At 45.2% G+C, this 14,297-nt stretch overlaps 1 protein-coding gene across 3 annotated transcripts in view; it reads left to right on the top strand.

Annotated features, from left to right (window-relative positions):
- Positions 1 to 14,297, top strand: part of ACO1 (aconitase 1) — a 58,025-nt gene that overhangs the window by 42,666 nt on the left and 1,062 nt on the right. For all 3 annotated transcript variants that reach the window (XM_035140441.2, XM_035140443.2, XM_035140442.2), the window contains exons 11-20: positions 943 to 1,102; positions 2,515 to 2,650; positions 4,226 to 4,310; positions 5,344 to 5,500; positions 6,069 to 6,193; positions 8,487 to 8,591; positions 9,596 to 9,738; positions 10,778 to 10,925; positions 11,926 to 12,048; positions 13,149 to 13,334. In XM_035140441.2, coding sequence (XP_034996332.2) covers positions 943 to 1,102; positions 2,515 to 2,650; positions 4,226 to 4,310; positions 5,344 to 5,500; positions 6,069 to 6,193; positions 8,487 to 8,591; positions 9,596 to 9,738; positions 10,778 to 10,925; positions 11,926 to 12,048; positions 13,149 to 13,334 — 1,368 coding nt within the window. The remainder of the gene's footprint in view (positions 1 to 942; positions 1,103 to 2,514; positions 2,651 to 4,225; positions 4,311 to 5,343; positions 5,501 to 6,068; positions 6,194 to 8,486; positions 8,592 to 9,595; positions 9,739 to 10,777; positions 10,926 to 11,925; positions 12,049 to 13,148; positions 13,335 to 14,297) is intronic.

The raw sequence follows: 14,297 nt of genomic DNA, 5'->3' as shown, positions 1-14,297 counted from the left end.
GTTATGATATTGTTATGAATAATAGATTGGCATTTTTTTTTTTTGCTTTTTGCCTGTCTTTTTTTTCCTTTTATTTTTCCTTTTTTCTTTTTTCTGTCTTTTTTGGACTTTTTTCTTTTCTTGATGATTGGTTATATGATTATATGGAAATAATGATATGAATGAAAATTTTAAGTTGAAAATGACAATAAATATATTTTTTTTAAAAAAAGGAAAACCGACAGGCAATAGAATGGAATACGCTGGCAGAAGGCATGGATGTTTGTTTGTTTGTTTTTTTAAAAATACTTTCTTTATTGATTAAAAATTACATATTTATACGCACATTTTACAGAAAGGAAAAAAATAGTATTTCCAATTCTACTAATGTACAGAAATACCATAATTAAAGAAAAGATAAAAAGAAAACAAAAACAAAAGAAAACAAAGAAAATTAAACAATATTTATATACACATTAATAACACTCTTTGACATATTCCTTCCAATCGTTCTCATTATACTATTTGGTATATCCTTTCCCCCCGCAGATTTATACTGCACCATATCATTTCCTTCCAACTTGTATGCATTCCTTCTTAACCAATATCGCTCAATTTCTGCCAATATGGGATTATTTGTACAACAAAGTTTTAAATAATCTTTTTTTTAAAAAAAAAATCCATTCTTTAGATATTTTTTGCTTTGATATTCCCCTTACTGATCCCGTAGAAGGCATGGATGTTTGATGGAATGCTAATCACCAGCATTTCACCTTGCAGTATGCTTTGTGGCAGGTCTCGCTTGTTCTCTTTCTAAACTTTGAAAAGGCAAATCTGCCTTGGGCATCTTTCCCTGACCAAAATGGCTGCTGTATAACCGTCTGCTTCGCTCTCCTTGGGCCTTCTTTCTGCTACCGTGATTCAAAATAATAGTTCTCTTTCCTTGTCCCCTCTTCCTTGTAGCAAGGGTTTAAAGGCTTCCAAATTGCCCCTGCCCAGCATAACAACCAAGTGAAATTTGTTTACAACGATAAGGAGTTCGAACTTACACATGGCTCAGTGGTGATTGCGGCCATTACTAGCTGCACCAACACAAGTAATCCTTCGGTTATGCTGGGAGCAGGTAAGTGTGTCTCGTCCTTTTGTGCGCCATTAAATTACACATGCATTTCTGTGCTTTCCAAGAGGGAAGGGACCCTCAAAGCCCTCTTACATAAGCTGGCATAACTGATTAGCAGCGCTGTCTTGTCTCTGTTTTCATTTAGGCCTCTGGAGCTAGAGGGAGGGTAGTGGTGGAATTCGTAAATTATTTGGCTACCTTGGTGTTAAATAGCAATTGTGTCCAAGCAGATAGGGACAGCTACACTTCCATTGTGTGCAAGCCTTTTTTTCTTTGTCTCCTGTTGAGAGAGTGAGGGTATAACAGCACCCTACAAAATAGCTCAGTCGGTAGAGCATAAGACTCTTAACCTCAAGGCCGTGGGTTCAAGCCACACATTGGGCAAAAAACAACAACTCTGCATTGTAGGGGGTTGGACTAGATGACCCTCGTGGTCCCTTCCAGCACTACAATTCTATGATTCTATGAAACTAGGTATAGGAAAGTGCAATTATAAAAGCAAGCTTAAATATGGTTGAAGTCTAGTGTGATTACTCTGGGGGAGCTTGTTCCCAGAGTTTACTATAATACCTTAGGCCAGGCATGACCAAACCTGGCCCTCCAGATGTTTTGGGACTACAACTCCCATCATCCCTAGCTAACAGGACCAGTGGTCAGGGATGATGGGAATTGTAGTCCCAAAACATCTGGAGGGCCAAGTTTGGCCATGCCTGCCTTAAGCAGATGCAAATCTTTACCAAGGCCTTTGACATGTGAGATGTCTGTTTTCAGAGCCCACCTTATTCCTGCAAGTGTAAATGTTCTGAATTCCGAATTTCAAGTTGTTACAACCTGCCCTGTGGCCTGGGCTGGGCTGGTAGCAAATTTAATCAACGTCACCCTCTTCTAGTGATAGCTTTAAATAATATACTTTAGTTTAAATGCAGCACTGAGCCCAGACATGCTTGTGCCTATATGATTTTGTAAGATGACATACAGTCAAACTTTGCTTTTCGAACAGCTTAGTTCTCGAATGTTTTGGCTCCTGAACGGCGCAAACCCGGAAGTGACAGTTCTGGTTTGTGAACCATTTTCGGGAGCCAATCAGAAGCCGACAGGGCCTCTGATTGGCTGCAGGAGCTTCCTGCAGCCAATCAGAAGCCGGACTTTGGTTTCTGAACGTTTTGGAAGTAGAATGGACTTCTGGAACGGATTCCGTTTGACTTCCAAGGTACTACTATATTACAAAGATGGTATGAAGTGTATAAATAAATGTCCACTGCTCCCATCGTTCCTGGCCATTGGCCACGCAAGCTAGCGCTGATGGGAGTTGGAGCCCATCGGTGTCTAGAGGGTATTCCCCATATTCCCCATCCCATAATACTCGGCTGGAACAAATTGTCTGAGGCATCCATTGACTTTGGATATTTTTTCAGGATTGCTTGCAAAGAAAGCTGTAGAAGCCGGACTGACCGTGAAGCCATACATTAAAACTAGCCTGTCTCCAGGAAGTGGGGTTGTGACCTACTATCTGAGAGAGAGTGGAGTCTTGCCATACCTTGTTCAACTAGGGTAAGAGGTTAGGTTATATTCACTTTTTTGCTGGAGAGCTCAGTCAAGACTGTCGTAATTAATGTTTGATACTTGCTCCTTGGGTGAAAAAGCATGTGTTAAGTATTCGTTTTAATTTATGGCTTACAACTAGAAAAAACAAAACAAAATCACAGCTAAAAACACCGGGCTAAGAAAAGCAAAGCAGCTTGGAATACATGGGGGAACCACATGTTGTTGTTGGACTCCAAATCCCATCAGCCCCAGCCAGAATTGGACAGTGGTCACGGATGATGGGAGTTGTAGTTCAATAACCTGGAAAAGCCACAGGTCCTCCTTTCCTGCTTATAAAGGTTGTCGGAATGTTCAAGGGTCATTCAGTTGCCAACATTCAGGTTGCAGTCTGCACGCAAGTTGAAAGTACAGCGGTACCTCGGTTTAAGAACAGTCTGGTTTAAGAACGATTCGGTTTACAAACTCTGCAAAACCGGAAATAGTGTCCCAGTTTGAGAACTTTACCTCTGTCTAAGAATGGAATCTGAACGGTGGAAGGGCACCGGCGGCGGGAGGCCTCATTAGGGAAAGCGTGTCACGGTTTAAAAACGGTTTCGGTTTAAGGACGGACTTCCGGAACGGATTAAATTTGTCAACCGAGGTACCACTGTAATATTATTATTATTATTAATTATTAAATTCATATACTTCTCTTCATCTGAAGCTCACAGGGTGGTTTACAATATAAAAACACAAAAACATAACAACAAACAACAAACAATACCCCCCACAGAAAAGGCTTGTTTTGCCACCCTCCGGGCCTTTTGCAGAAGAGGCACATGAGGAAGGGCTTCAGAAGATGAATGCAGGGTCTGGGTCAGTTCCTATGGGTAGAGGCGGTCCTTGAATTATTGCAGTCCTGGGCAAGTTAAGGCTTTAAAGGTCAAAACCACCACTTTGAATCGGGCCCAGAAACTAATTAGCCAGTGCAGTCGGGCCAGGAGTGGAGTCGTGTGCACAAACTGTCTTGCCCCGGTGAGCAATCTGGCCGCCGAATTCTGCACCAGCTGAAGATTTGTTACTGTTTTGGTTCCTTAGTAATTAATTTTGAAAAGGGAAGAAAGACAAGGCCGCTCATTTTCCAATATATATACCATCTTCACCGCAGTTGAGATGTATTCATAATTAAGCCCTACCGTATAAAAATGGCAGGTGAAGTGTCTCATGATTAATACTCATTAAACAAACAAACAACACAAAACCCTCCTTTCCTGTGGTTCTTTCCTGAGAGAAGAGCAGGCTAGAAAAGTCCTTGAACGTTTGACTCCCACCTGTAATGTGAAGGGGGTCCAGGCGAGAATATTTTGTTTTTCCATTCATGCAAACTAGGCCTGAGATGGACACATAGAGTGGTTATGATTTTTCCAGCAGAAACATTGACCACAGAGGGTGGAATTCAACATTTCACTATTGCAGGTTTATAGTTAAAACAGTATGGGTTTTTTAAATTGCAGGTTTATAGTTAAAACAGTATGGTTTATAGTTAATATGCAAATGTGTATATATTCATCAAAGAGAGAATCTGTTTCATGCTGTCTGCAGGTTTGATGTGGTAGGTTATGGATGTATGACATGCATAGGCAACAGCGGGCCTCTGCCAGAACCAGTTGTCGAAGCCATTACTCAGGTAAGTCAAGTCTCGTGCCCCATGTTCTGCTGTTAGAGATGTCAAATACAGACTTCCATTTTGGTTACAAATGGCTAAAGATAAAGGGACCTCTGACCGTTTAGTCCAGTTGCAGACAACTCTGGGGTTGCAGCGCTCATCTTGCGTTATTGGCCGAGGGAGCCGGCGTACAGCTTCTGGGTCATGTGGCCAGCATGACTTAGCCGCTTCTGGCAAAACCAAAGCAGCTCACGGAAATGCCGTTTACCTTCCCACCGGAGCAGTACCTATTTATCTACTTGCACTTTGACGTGCTTTCAAACTGCTAGGTTGGCAGGAACTGGGACTGAGCAACGGGAGCTCACCCTGTTGCAGGGATTCGAACCGCCAACCTTCTGATCGGCAAGCCCTAGGCTCTGTGGTTTGGACCACAGCACCACAAGTGTGCATGCACACGAAAGCTCATACCAATGACAAACTTAGTTGGTCTCTAAGGTGCTGCTGGAAGGAATTTTTTTTTATTTTGTTTCGACAAGCAAACAAATTTTTGTTGTTGTTGCTATTGTTATTTTTGTTGTCCGGTCTTTTCACCCTAATAAATATTAATTGACACATGTCCAGGTTTTGTGACTGTAGGATTTAGGCACAAGTGAAATAGCAGTGGAACTTGTATTTTTATTTTTATTTTTTAGTGTATTGTTGGTGGCTTCCAGCAAACAGAATAGAAGGCTTTTGCAGTGGACATTGTGTGTGTTCTCAGAAAGCGTCTGTTTTACTACATTTTACATTTATCCGACTTTGTTCAGTAGACCAATTAGTTTAGGGATTTTTCAATCTCACTCTGATGGAAGTTGAGTGTTTGTGACCCCGATACTCAGCTTCAGATCCAGAGCGCATGAAAGCCCTTGTCGGGCATTTATTGGAAGTGTGAGCACAGCTCAGTGATATGCTCTCTCTCTCTCTCCATTCCCAGGTCTTCTAGATGTGAGAATGGAGAAGCTGTTGCATTTGTAAATGTATGTGTTATCCTGTACCCTTCTTCCCCCCTGCACAGGGAGACCTTGTAGCTGTGGGCGTCCTCTCTGGAAACAGAAACTTTGAGGGCCGTGTCCACCCCAATACTCGTGCCAATTACCTGGCCTCCCCGCCATTGGTAATAGCATATGCCATTGCGGGGACCATAAGGATTGACTTTGAGAAGGAACCTCTAGGTAAGGGCATCACTTGGGAATAATGAACCCCTTTAATTTTGTGTATCTACCAGCTTTGATTAGTTGCTCAGTGGCTGTGCTATGCAAAGAAATAGCAAAAGGCGAAATCACAAAATAAACAAAAACAGCGCTCAAAACAATTACTTAAAAGAAAGAAAAAACAGGCAGAAAAGTAATATTATCAGAGAGCAAAACCCAGGTACCAAGTGAGCCTTCCCACTGCCGAGGAGACCCTTTCTTCATCACTACCTGTGGTTTCTCAGCTGGTAGGGCACTCTGGGAAAGGTCTCTGTTTATTATCTCAGGGCACATACATACAGGAAGAGATGATATGTCAAGTCCTCTTTCTCCAGTCTGCGAAGCACTTTTTATGTAATTTACTTTAAAGGTCAGGATCCAGAAGAGTGTCTGTCTTTTAATGGGTCTTGTTTACCTTCCATATGCCAAATCCATATCAAGGTTCCGTGAAATGTAGGTGTTTATGGAAGTGGCTGTGTGCAGTGTACACACAGCATTTTTTGAATGCTTTCTCCCTAGTTTATAGCCTGCATTCTTTACTTTCTTACAGGTGTAAACGCACAAGGGAAGAAGATCTTTTTAAGAGACATTTGGCCCATGAGGGATGAGATCCAAGCTGTTGAGCGCCAGTATGTCATTCCAGGGATGTTTAAAGAGGTCTACCAGAAAATTGAGGTAACATGTGGTGTTAATACATAGAGCATTTGCATTATTTACGGCTTTCGATCTCTGCAGATGTTCTAAATACGTTATAAATACATGCTTTGCCTAAATGTTTTGTATAGATGTTTAATGTAATCCCCATTTTTAGTTGGCACTCTGTAGGAAGATTGGTTCCTCGGGTTAATGTCTGGATCCTACCCTGCCCATTACTACAATAAAGTGTTGTTAACAAATATTATACTGGTGCAGAATGCAATATTGTGTTCTGGCTTCAAATTCCTTTGACTTCCATTAATACTACTAGCTGGCCCTGCCACGCGTTGCTGTGGCTCATCCCTGTTTCCCCCCGCCCCCACCCCAATCCATGACGTATCCCGTCTCCTCCTCCCCCCACCCCTGGCTCATCCCTGTGATTCCCCCCACCCTGTCCCTACCCATGACCTATTCCGTCCCCTCCTCTCCCCCAACACCCACCCAGGCAAGTCCCCACCTCCATTTGGCCTAGTCTGTAAAGGTGAGCTGAGGTGCTGTGGAGAGGGAAGGATTTATAGCTGCAGTACCAGTTTAGCCGCCGCTAGAGGGTGAAGGTTTTCTAGCTGCAGTACCAGTGTAGCCGCCGCTAGAGGGTGCTGTTTTGCAACCTCTTCTGGCTTCTTTTTCCCAGCATGCACTTTTGGGTGAGTTGTGTGTTCTGAAACATGGGGTTTTGGGGTTTTTACTTTGCGCAGGTGTGACATCTGTATACACAAACGGTATATGCTTCCTCTCCCAGTAGCATGGGACGTTGTGTGCAACTTTGAATGCTATCGGTCAAGCGGTTTCGGTGAAAAGTGGAAACATATCCACATGCCCTTTTTACATTTACATATATATATATATAGATAGATAGTATTACAGGGCTTCCTTCTTCCTCCCTATCATTAGCAACCCCAGAATAAATGTTCCCAAATAGTTAAAATGGCAGAATTGTGTAAAAGTGTGTGATTTCTGCAAGCCACAGGAATAAATTGTTCATGCTGAAGAAATTGGATTTTCCAGTTCCTTTTATTTTACTTTATTAGTAGGGAGTATCCCCACCCCTAATTTACTTCAAGGTTGCCTCAAGGAACCCAAACCATGGAGCAACATTGAGCTAATGTTCTCCTGCTGAGTAGGGCAGTTTTTGCCCGTCCTTGCAAACGGTTAACACCATCCTTGCCCTCTGGAAGCCCAATACAGCCAGATGGTGCTTTTTCCTGCTAATTACTTGGGCAAGGGCATCTCTGGGAACGAAACGGCTGGGCTGATTCTGAATAGGAGAAAGGATTTTTGGCTTCTTCAGACAATCTGTTCATTGAGCATTCACTCTGATTTGCTTGCACAAAGCTTATGCAAAGATTAGACTTATGTCCAATCTATATTAAGCATCCATTCTGATTTGCTTACAGGGTAGTTTTACAACAATGAACATTCATCCTGATTTGCTTGAGGGCTGTGTATACATCTTCCTATTAATCATTTCAGGGCCGTCTTAAGCATACCTGGCGCCCTGGCGTGACAGATCCCTCCGGCGTCCCCGCCCCGCCCCATTTCCCAGTGCGGCGGGCGGGCGCAGTGCGGCTGCTGCCTGGAGGGCTTGACCCCTGTTCAACCCAGTCTGGCCGTAGGGCCGCCCCTGGGCCAGAGGGCGCTGCCCACCCCCTGTTGCGATGCTTCTGTGCGTGGTAGAGGCGGCCCCAGGCCCGCGCACCTTCGGAGAGTGGCCGGAAGGCACTGAACAGCTGAGAGGCACGCGGGCCTGGGGCTCAGCAGCGCCCCTGGCGCCCCGCGCCACCGGATCCGGGCCTAGAGACAGCCCTGAATCATTTGTTCATCCCACACTTTTCAATCGATTTCCCCATCACTTTCCTACCTGCAAAAAGGCTGGGAGTGTTTTGCCTTTCATAAAATGGATTTGTTGCACTGGGGCGACAGAGCGCTTTGCACTCTTTCAATTGTGCAAAGCTCAATTTTCAGGATGCGCTCCAGTCCCTCCAGAAAAGAAATAGTGACAGTCTGTTTGTGAATCCAAGGAACTTAGTTTGTACTGTCGCAATTCACATGAAAAAAGAGACAGTTGCTCCTCAGAAGTAGAGCTCATAGCAAAATGGCTTTGGTGATCCTAAGATTCTAGCTCTCTGCTTTATTTGCTGAAGGTTATCAAGCAGATTTCCAGGCAACTCTGTGGTTCAGGTTTTCCCACTTTTTACATACTGGAAGGTATATATTTAAAATGTTGCACCCTATAAAGGTTGTTTTCTATCCTTTTTTCTCTTCTCTCTTCCAGACAGTAAACAAAGCTTGGAATGCATTAGATGTTCCAGCAGACAAGCTATATGCTTGGGACCCCAAATCCACATATATTAAATCACCTCCATTTTTTGAAAATCTGGTAAGTGTGTCTCACTTCCCCTTGTTTATTTGGGTAGATTTTACTGGCCTTTGTTCAGATTGAGAAGGACCTTTTTTTCCCTGTCGGCTAGTTTTAACAATGCTAGAAGGCTTGCAGACTGTCTTTGTCCAAGAATGCTCTGAAATGCACCTTGAAATGAACTTTTAAGTACGAATCTCATGCCTCAAGAGAGCCCTATTCTGAAGTTATGCTCATGCTTAAGAACAGCACGTGAGTCAGGCTGTGTTGACTAGCCCCATTCTGAGGCTGCACACTTCATTTTACTTCTTCCCTGCCCTTCACCATAAGCTCCCAGGGCAGGTTACAACAATATAAAAATGTGGTCTTTCCAGTGAGTGCTGCAACAAAATGTTGTCGCGTGGGGTCCAACTTGCTCTAGATCAGGCATCCCCAAACTTCGGCCCTCCAGATGTTTTGGACTACAATTCCCACCATCCCTGACCACTGGTCCTGTTAGCTAGGGATCATGGGAGTTGTAGGCCAAAACATCTGGAGGGACGCAGTTTGGGGATGCCTGCTCTAGATTCCAGACACTATGTTCTGTTATCAACCCCCAACGGTCAAGTCAGCATTTTCAACATGCTCAGTCCGCACTAATCCACCCATAGCATTTCGCCCTACTCCCCAGAAGGACATGTTTGTTTTTCTGCAAACCTTGAGGTTCCTGCTGATAGCTTCCTGTTGTCTGTGGACAATGCCATAAAGGGTACAAAAACAATGGCACTTGCACCCTAACCACCCAAAACAGAGGCAGTGTATCTGTCCACTTTCTGCACAAAAATATTTCTCAAAAATATCTTGAGCAGGAAAGCGAGCCGTCACACCTAGTTTGGTTTTCCAGATTTCATCAAGACCATCTAGGGGTTTTTTGTAGTTTGGATGAAGGCAGCAGTTGCAAATTTGTACAGCTGACGCTTTAAAAAATCACCCATGTGTTTGCTTGTTTGTTTTTAAATAACTATTTTTGTGTGGTGTTCTCTCAGACTGTGGAGCTCCCGCCACTGAAATCCATAGTTGACGCCTACGTCCTGCTCAATCTTGGTGACTCTGTGACCACGGATCACATCTCTCCTGCTGGGAACATAGCAAGAAACAGCCCAGCTGCTCGTTATTTAACCAGCAGAGGGTGAGTCAAGTATACAAGTTTCTCTCTGTGTGTGTCCTTAGACCAGATGTGGGAAACTACACCATCCATCTGCCCCAGCAAGAATGGCAAATGGGCAAGGATGATAGGAGTTGTATGTCAACATCAGGAGGTCCAAAGGTCCCTCCCACCTGCCTTGTGTTATTATTTCCATAGCTTAGTTGGTAGAGCATGAGCCAGTGTGATGTAGTGGTTAAGAGCGGTAGCCTCGTAATCTGGGGAACTGGGTTCACATCTCCGCTCCTCCACATGCAGTTGCTGGGGGACCTTGGGCTAGTCACACTTATTTGAAGTCTCTCAGCCCCACTTACCTCACAGAGTGTTTGTTGTGGGAGAGGAAGGGAAAGGAGAATGTTAGCCGCTTTGAGACTCCATCGGGGAGTGATAAAGCAGGATATCAAATCCAAACTACTACTCCTCCTCCTCCTCCTCCTCCTCCTCCTCTTCTTCTTCTTCTTCTTCTTCTTCTTCTTCTTCTTCTTCTTCTTCTTCTTCTTCTTCTTCTTCTTCTTCTTCTTCTTCTTCTCCTCCTCCTCCTCCTCCTCCTCCTCCTCCTCCTCCCCCTCCGGGTTGTGGGTTCAAGTCCCACTTTGGGCAAAAGATTCCTGCATTGCTGGGGGTTGGACCAGATTAACCCCGGTGGCCTTTACAACTCGACAGTTCTATGATTCCCCCCTCACTTCTCTCCCATTCCGCTTAACTGACTTCTCTGTTCCATAATCACCTGCGGCACTAGAGATTCTTTTTTTTACTTTAGCTGCCATCCTCCCTCCCACTGGCCATCAGCTGATCGGGGTTCAAATCGGATTCATTAATCCAGGGGGGCACCCTGATCTACATGTTGGGTTAAACTGTCTGCACAGGCTGCTGGGGGAGGTGTTTCTGAAAGCCAGAAATAAAATAAAAAACAGAGTCACCCTGACCACAAGTTGCAGAAGTGAACATTTCGGGTTCCCTTTAGTTAACTGAGAGAAGCCTTCCAGCTCGTGGAGCTGACGATTGCCTTCTTTTGTCTTGCTAGCCTAACTGCCAGAGAGTTCAACTCGTACGGTTCGCGCCGGGGCAACGACGCCGTAATGGCTAGGGGAACGTTTGCAAACATACGCCTGCTGAACAAATTTCTCGACAAGCAGGCCCCGCAAACTATCCACTTCCCGTCTGATGAAACTGTGAGTATTCTTGTCTGCATCCACCTCGGGGCTGCTTGAAACAGGATGATCCCCTGTTTTAAACACAGGGCTAGGAAGTGCTATTTTTCTAGAAAAAGGGGTGCTGGAACTCACCACGAACTTGCCTTGTTCTCTTAAAATGGCATGGACAGCCACCTGAAAGGTGCCAGAACTAAGTTCCGGCTGAAAAAAAGCCCTGGGGGTAGGCAACTTTTTTATCTCTTGTGGGCCACTTCCCCTGGTTGTGGGGAGAACATGCCAGAAGTAGGTGGAGCCAGATGCAAATATGTTCTGGATTCACCAGTGTGGAGTAAAGACCCCTGTGCTTTAATTTTCACTTTAGCCGCATCACATTAATGTTCCCAATCCTGTATGGGCTAACTCAGAAATAATCCCCACCGGGTTTGATGGAATTACATTCAAATAAGTATACAGAGGTTGGGTTTTTTTGTTTTTGTTTTGGTACTACAGCTGATCAGTATAGCTAATGTTCTGGAAAGCAAGTTTCCTTTCTGGCTTTAGTGTGTTGCTATTCTAAACGCACAATCAAGAGGGTCAAGGAAAGGGAAGGAATATACCGGAACTGATGCGATCAAAGAACTCAGCAGCTTCGAAAGGTGTGGGTGGGTGGGGGCTTCATGGTTGCTCACCTGTGCTTTAAAGCTTCCTCACCTTTAGCCCTCCATGTACAGGAATGGTGCATGGAGGGAGAATCAAAATGTGCCTCCTCTTTGAAGGGAAAGCCTGTGTGTTCAGGGTTCCACACAGCCAGCTAAGCACCTCAAATAACTTTTGCTTTCTTGGCTTTTTTGTGACGCGACTTAGCCCTGCTATTTGTTTTTAACTTAATTCTGCAGTGAGCAGTATTTTTTTTTTTTGCATTATTTTTACCTCCAAATCATTGGGTGATTTATGAGGCTGAGTTTCCTTTCGGCGTGAAAGTGTTGGGCAGTGTTTCATTGCTCTTCCCGTGGACATCAGTTGCCCTGTGTGCTTACAGCTTGACGTGTTTGATGCTTCCGAGAGGTACCAGCAAGCAGGCCTCCCACTTATCGTGCTGGCTGGCAAGGAGTATGGCTCCGGGAGCTCCCGAGACTGGGCTGCGAAAGGGCCTTTTCTGCTGGTGAGTGGCCTGCGTTTGGGCTGGAGAAGGGGGGTGGTCCTGTGTTCAGCTGTCTGCTGCAAGCAGTGCCCCACAGCTAAATATTACACCAAAGCTTGGCCATATCCGATCTCTGCGTTTTGAAAAAACGGCAGCCTTGAAACATTTGCATAACTTAACAGTACCTCGTGGCTATCCGTGGTTCTGAAATGCTTGCTGCCAAAATGAAGATCAGGAACAAAAAGTTTTGTTTGAACTGCAGTATCCAAAGAGAGTTGCAATTCTCCACACATTTACAAACTTTTTGAACTCTGCAAATGCAAGGTTGGATTTAAATTTGATCTTAAATTCGGTGTGTGTCTGTTAAATGAATATACAATGGCAGTTAGTGGCATTTTGGAAACTGGTTTTAAATGCCTGTTGAGAACTTTACCCAAGAGAACTTTGCAATTGGCCACAGGGCACAAGGAGAAGGGGACAACAGAGGACAAGATGGTTGGACAGTGTTCTCGAAGCTACGAACATGAGTCTGACCAAACTGCGGGAGGCAGTGGAAGACAGGAGTGCCTGGTGTGCTATGGTCCATGGGGTCACGAAGAGTCGGACACGACTAAACAACAACAACACAGTGCACAAACTGGAAATAAAAGATATATTTGCAAATGCTTTAGGCAAGGCATGCTTTAGGACACTCCACCTCTGGGTGAAACTCAACAACTTGGGTAGATCACTGCCAGTTTTTTTATATAGTGGGAGTAGAACGCAGTCTCTTGGGAGTTGGACATGCCTGATTTAGGTTAACCAAGCAAGACAAATATGAAAACCCTTATGCCAGTTTCGGGGGGTGGGTGGGTGGTGGCACTGAGCAAGCCTCCTGCCAGCAAAGCACCTTCTGGGTGCAACCAAGCTCTCTTCTTCCCCCAAACATGCAGGAGACCTCAAAATGGGGCGTTCCAAGGACAGGGCTGAATCAGCCTGGGATCTGATGGGATTCAGGGCCAGTCCCCAACTGGTGTCTCAGCCATCAGCGGCCACCATCAGACCCAGTGGCTACATCTGCCAGTCATCTAACACATAGATGGTGGTTACCCATGTGCATTGTCTCTGTGTGTTTTTTTCAGGGCATCAAAGCTGTCCTCGCAGAGAGCTACGAGCGGATCCACCGCAGTAATCTTGTGGGAATGGGAGTGATTCCTCTGCAGTATTTGCCTGGCGAGGATGCGGATAGTCTTGGGCTGACGGGGCGGGAACGCTACACAATCATCATTCCCGAGTCGATAGTGCCCAGAATGAACGTCCAGATCAAAGTAAGAGATTCCATGGGCGACGATGTGGTGTAGGCAATAAGCCCATTGATATCGTGTTGCCTTAAAGCAGGCACCCCCAAACTGCGGCCCTCCAGATGTTTTGGCCTACAACTCCCATGATCCCTAGCTAACAGGACCAGTGGTCAGGGATGATGGGAATTGTAGTCTAAAACATCTGGAGGGCCGAAGTTTGGGGATGCCTGCCTTAAAGTATACCAAGTGGGCTCCCAAGTCCCACAAGTTTGATTGCCACTTCTGCATCACGCATGAACAATGCTGTGTTTATTTGATCAAGGGAAGGTTGGCAGTTCGGATCCGCCTGATGGGGTGAGCTCCCGTAGCTCTGTCCCAGTTCCTGCCAACCTAACAGTTCAAAAACACACCAGTGCAAGTAGATAAATACGTACCGCAGCAGTGAGAACGTAAACAGTATTTCCATGCGCTCTGTTTTTCTTCATGGTGTCCTGTTGTGCCAGAAGCGGTTTAGTCGCGCTGGGCACATGACCCGGAAAGCTGCCTGGGGACAAACACTGGCTCCCTTGGTCTGAAAGCGAGATCAGCACCGAAACGCCATAGTCGCCTTTGACTGGACTTAACCTTCCAGGGGTCCTTTACCTTTGACCTTATTTGATCAGAAAAGTCACAGCTTCCTCATACTATGGAGGCTAGAGCGGAAAGATGGAATCGGAGCCTTAAAATTGTTACTATTTATTATGGGGAGGTGTAGTATGACTGGGTGGAATCATGGAATTGTAGAGTTAGAAGGGACCCCGGGAGTCACCTTGGCCAACCCCCTGCAATGCAGGAATCTTTTTGCCCAACGTGGGACTCAAACCCATGACCCTGGAATTAAGAGTCTCATGCTCTACCAACTGAGCTAGATCACGTGTGTCGGGCAGCTGCTTCATCGTTGGGTATTGTATCATTGTTGAGCCTGGAGGATCTGGGTTGGGGAGAGCTTTC

Source organism: Zootoca vivipara, chromosome 16 (assembly GCF_963506605.1).
Source record: "Zootoca vivipara chromosome 16, rZooViv1.1, whole genome shotgun sequence".
Classification (NCBI taxonomy): Eukaryota; Metazoa; Chordata; class Lepidosauria; order Squamata; family Lacertidae; genus Zootoca; species Zootoca vivipara.
Note: the sequence above shows the minus strand (reverse complement) of the source record. Positions and strands in the feature narration are given on the sequence as shown.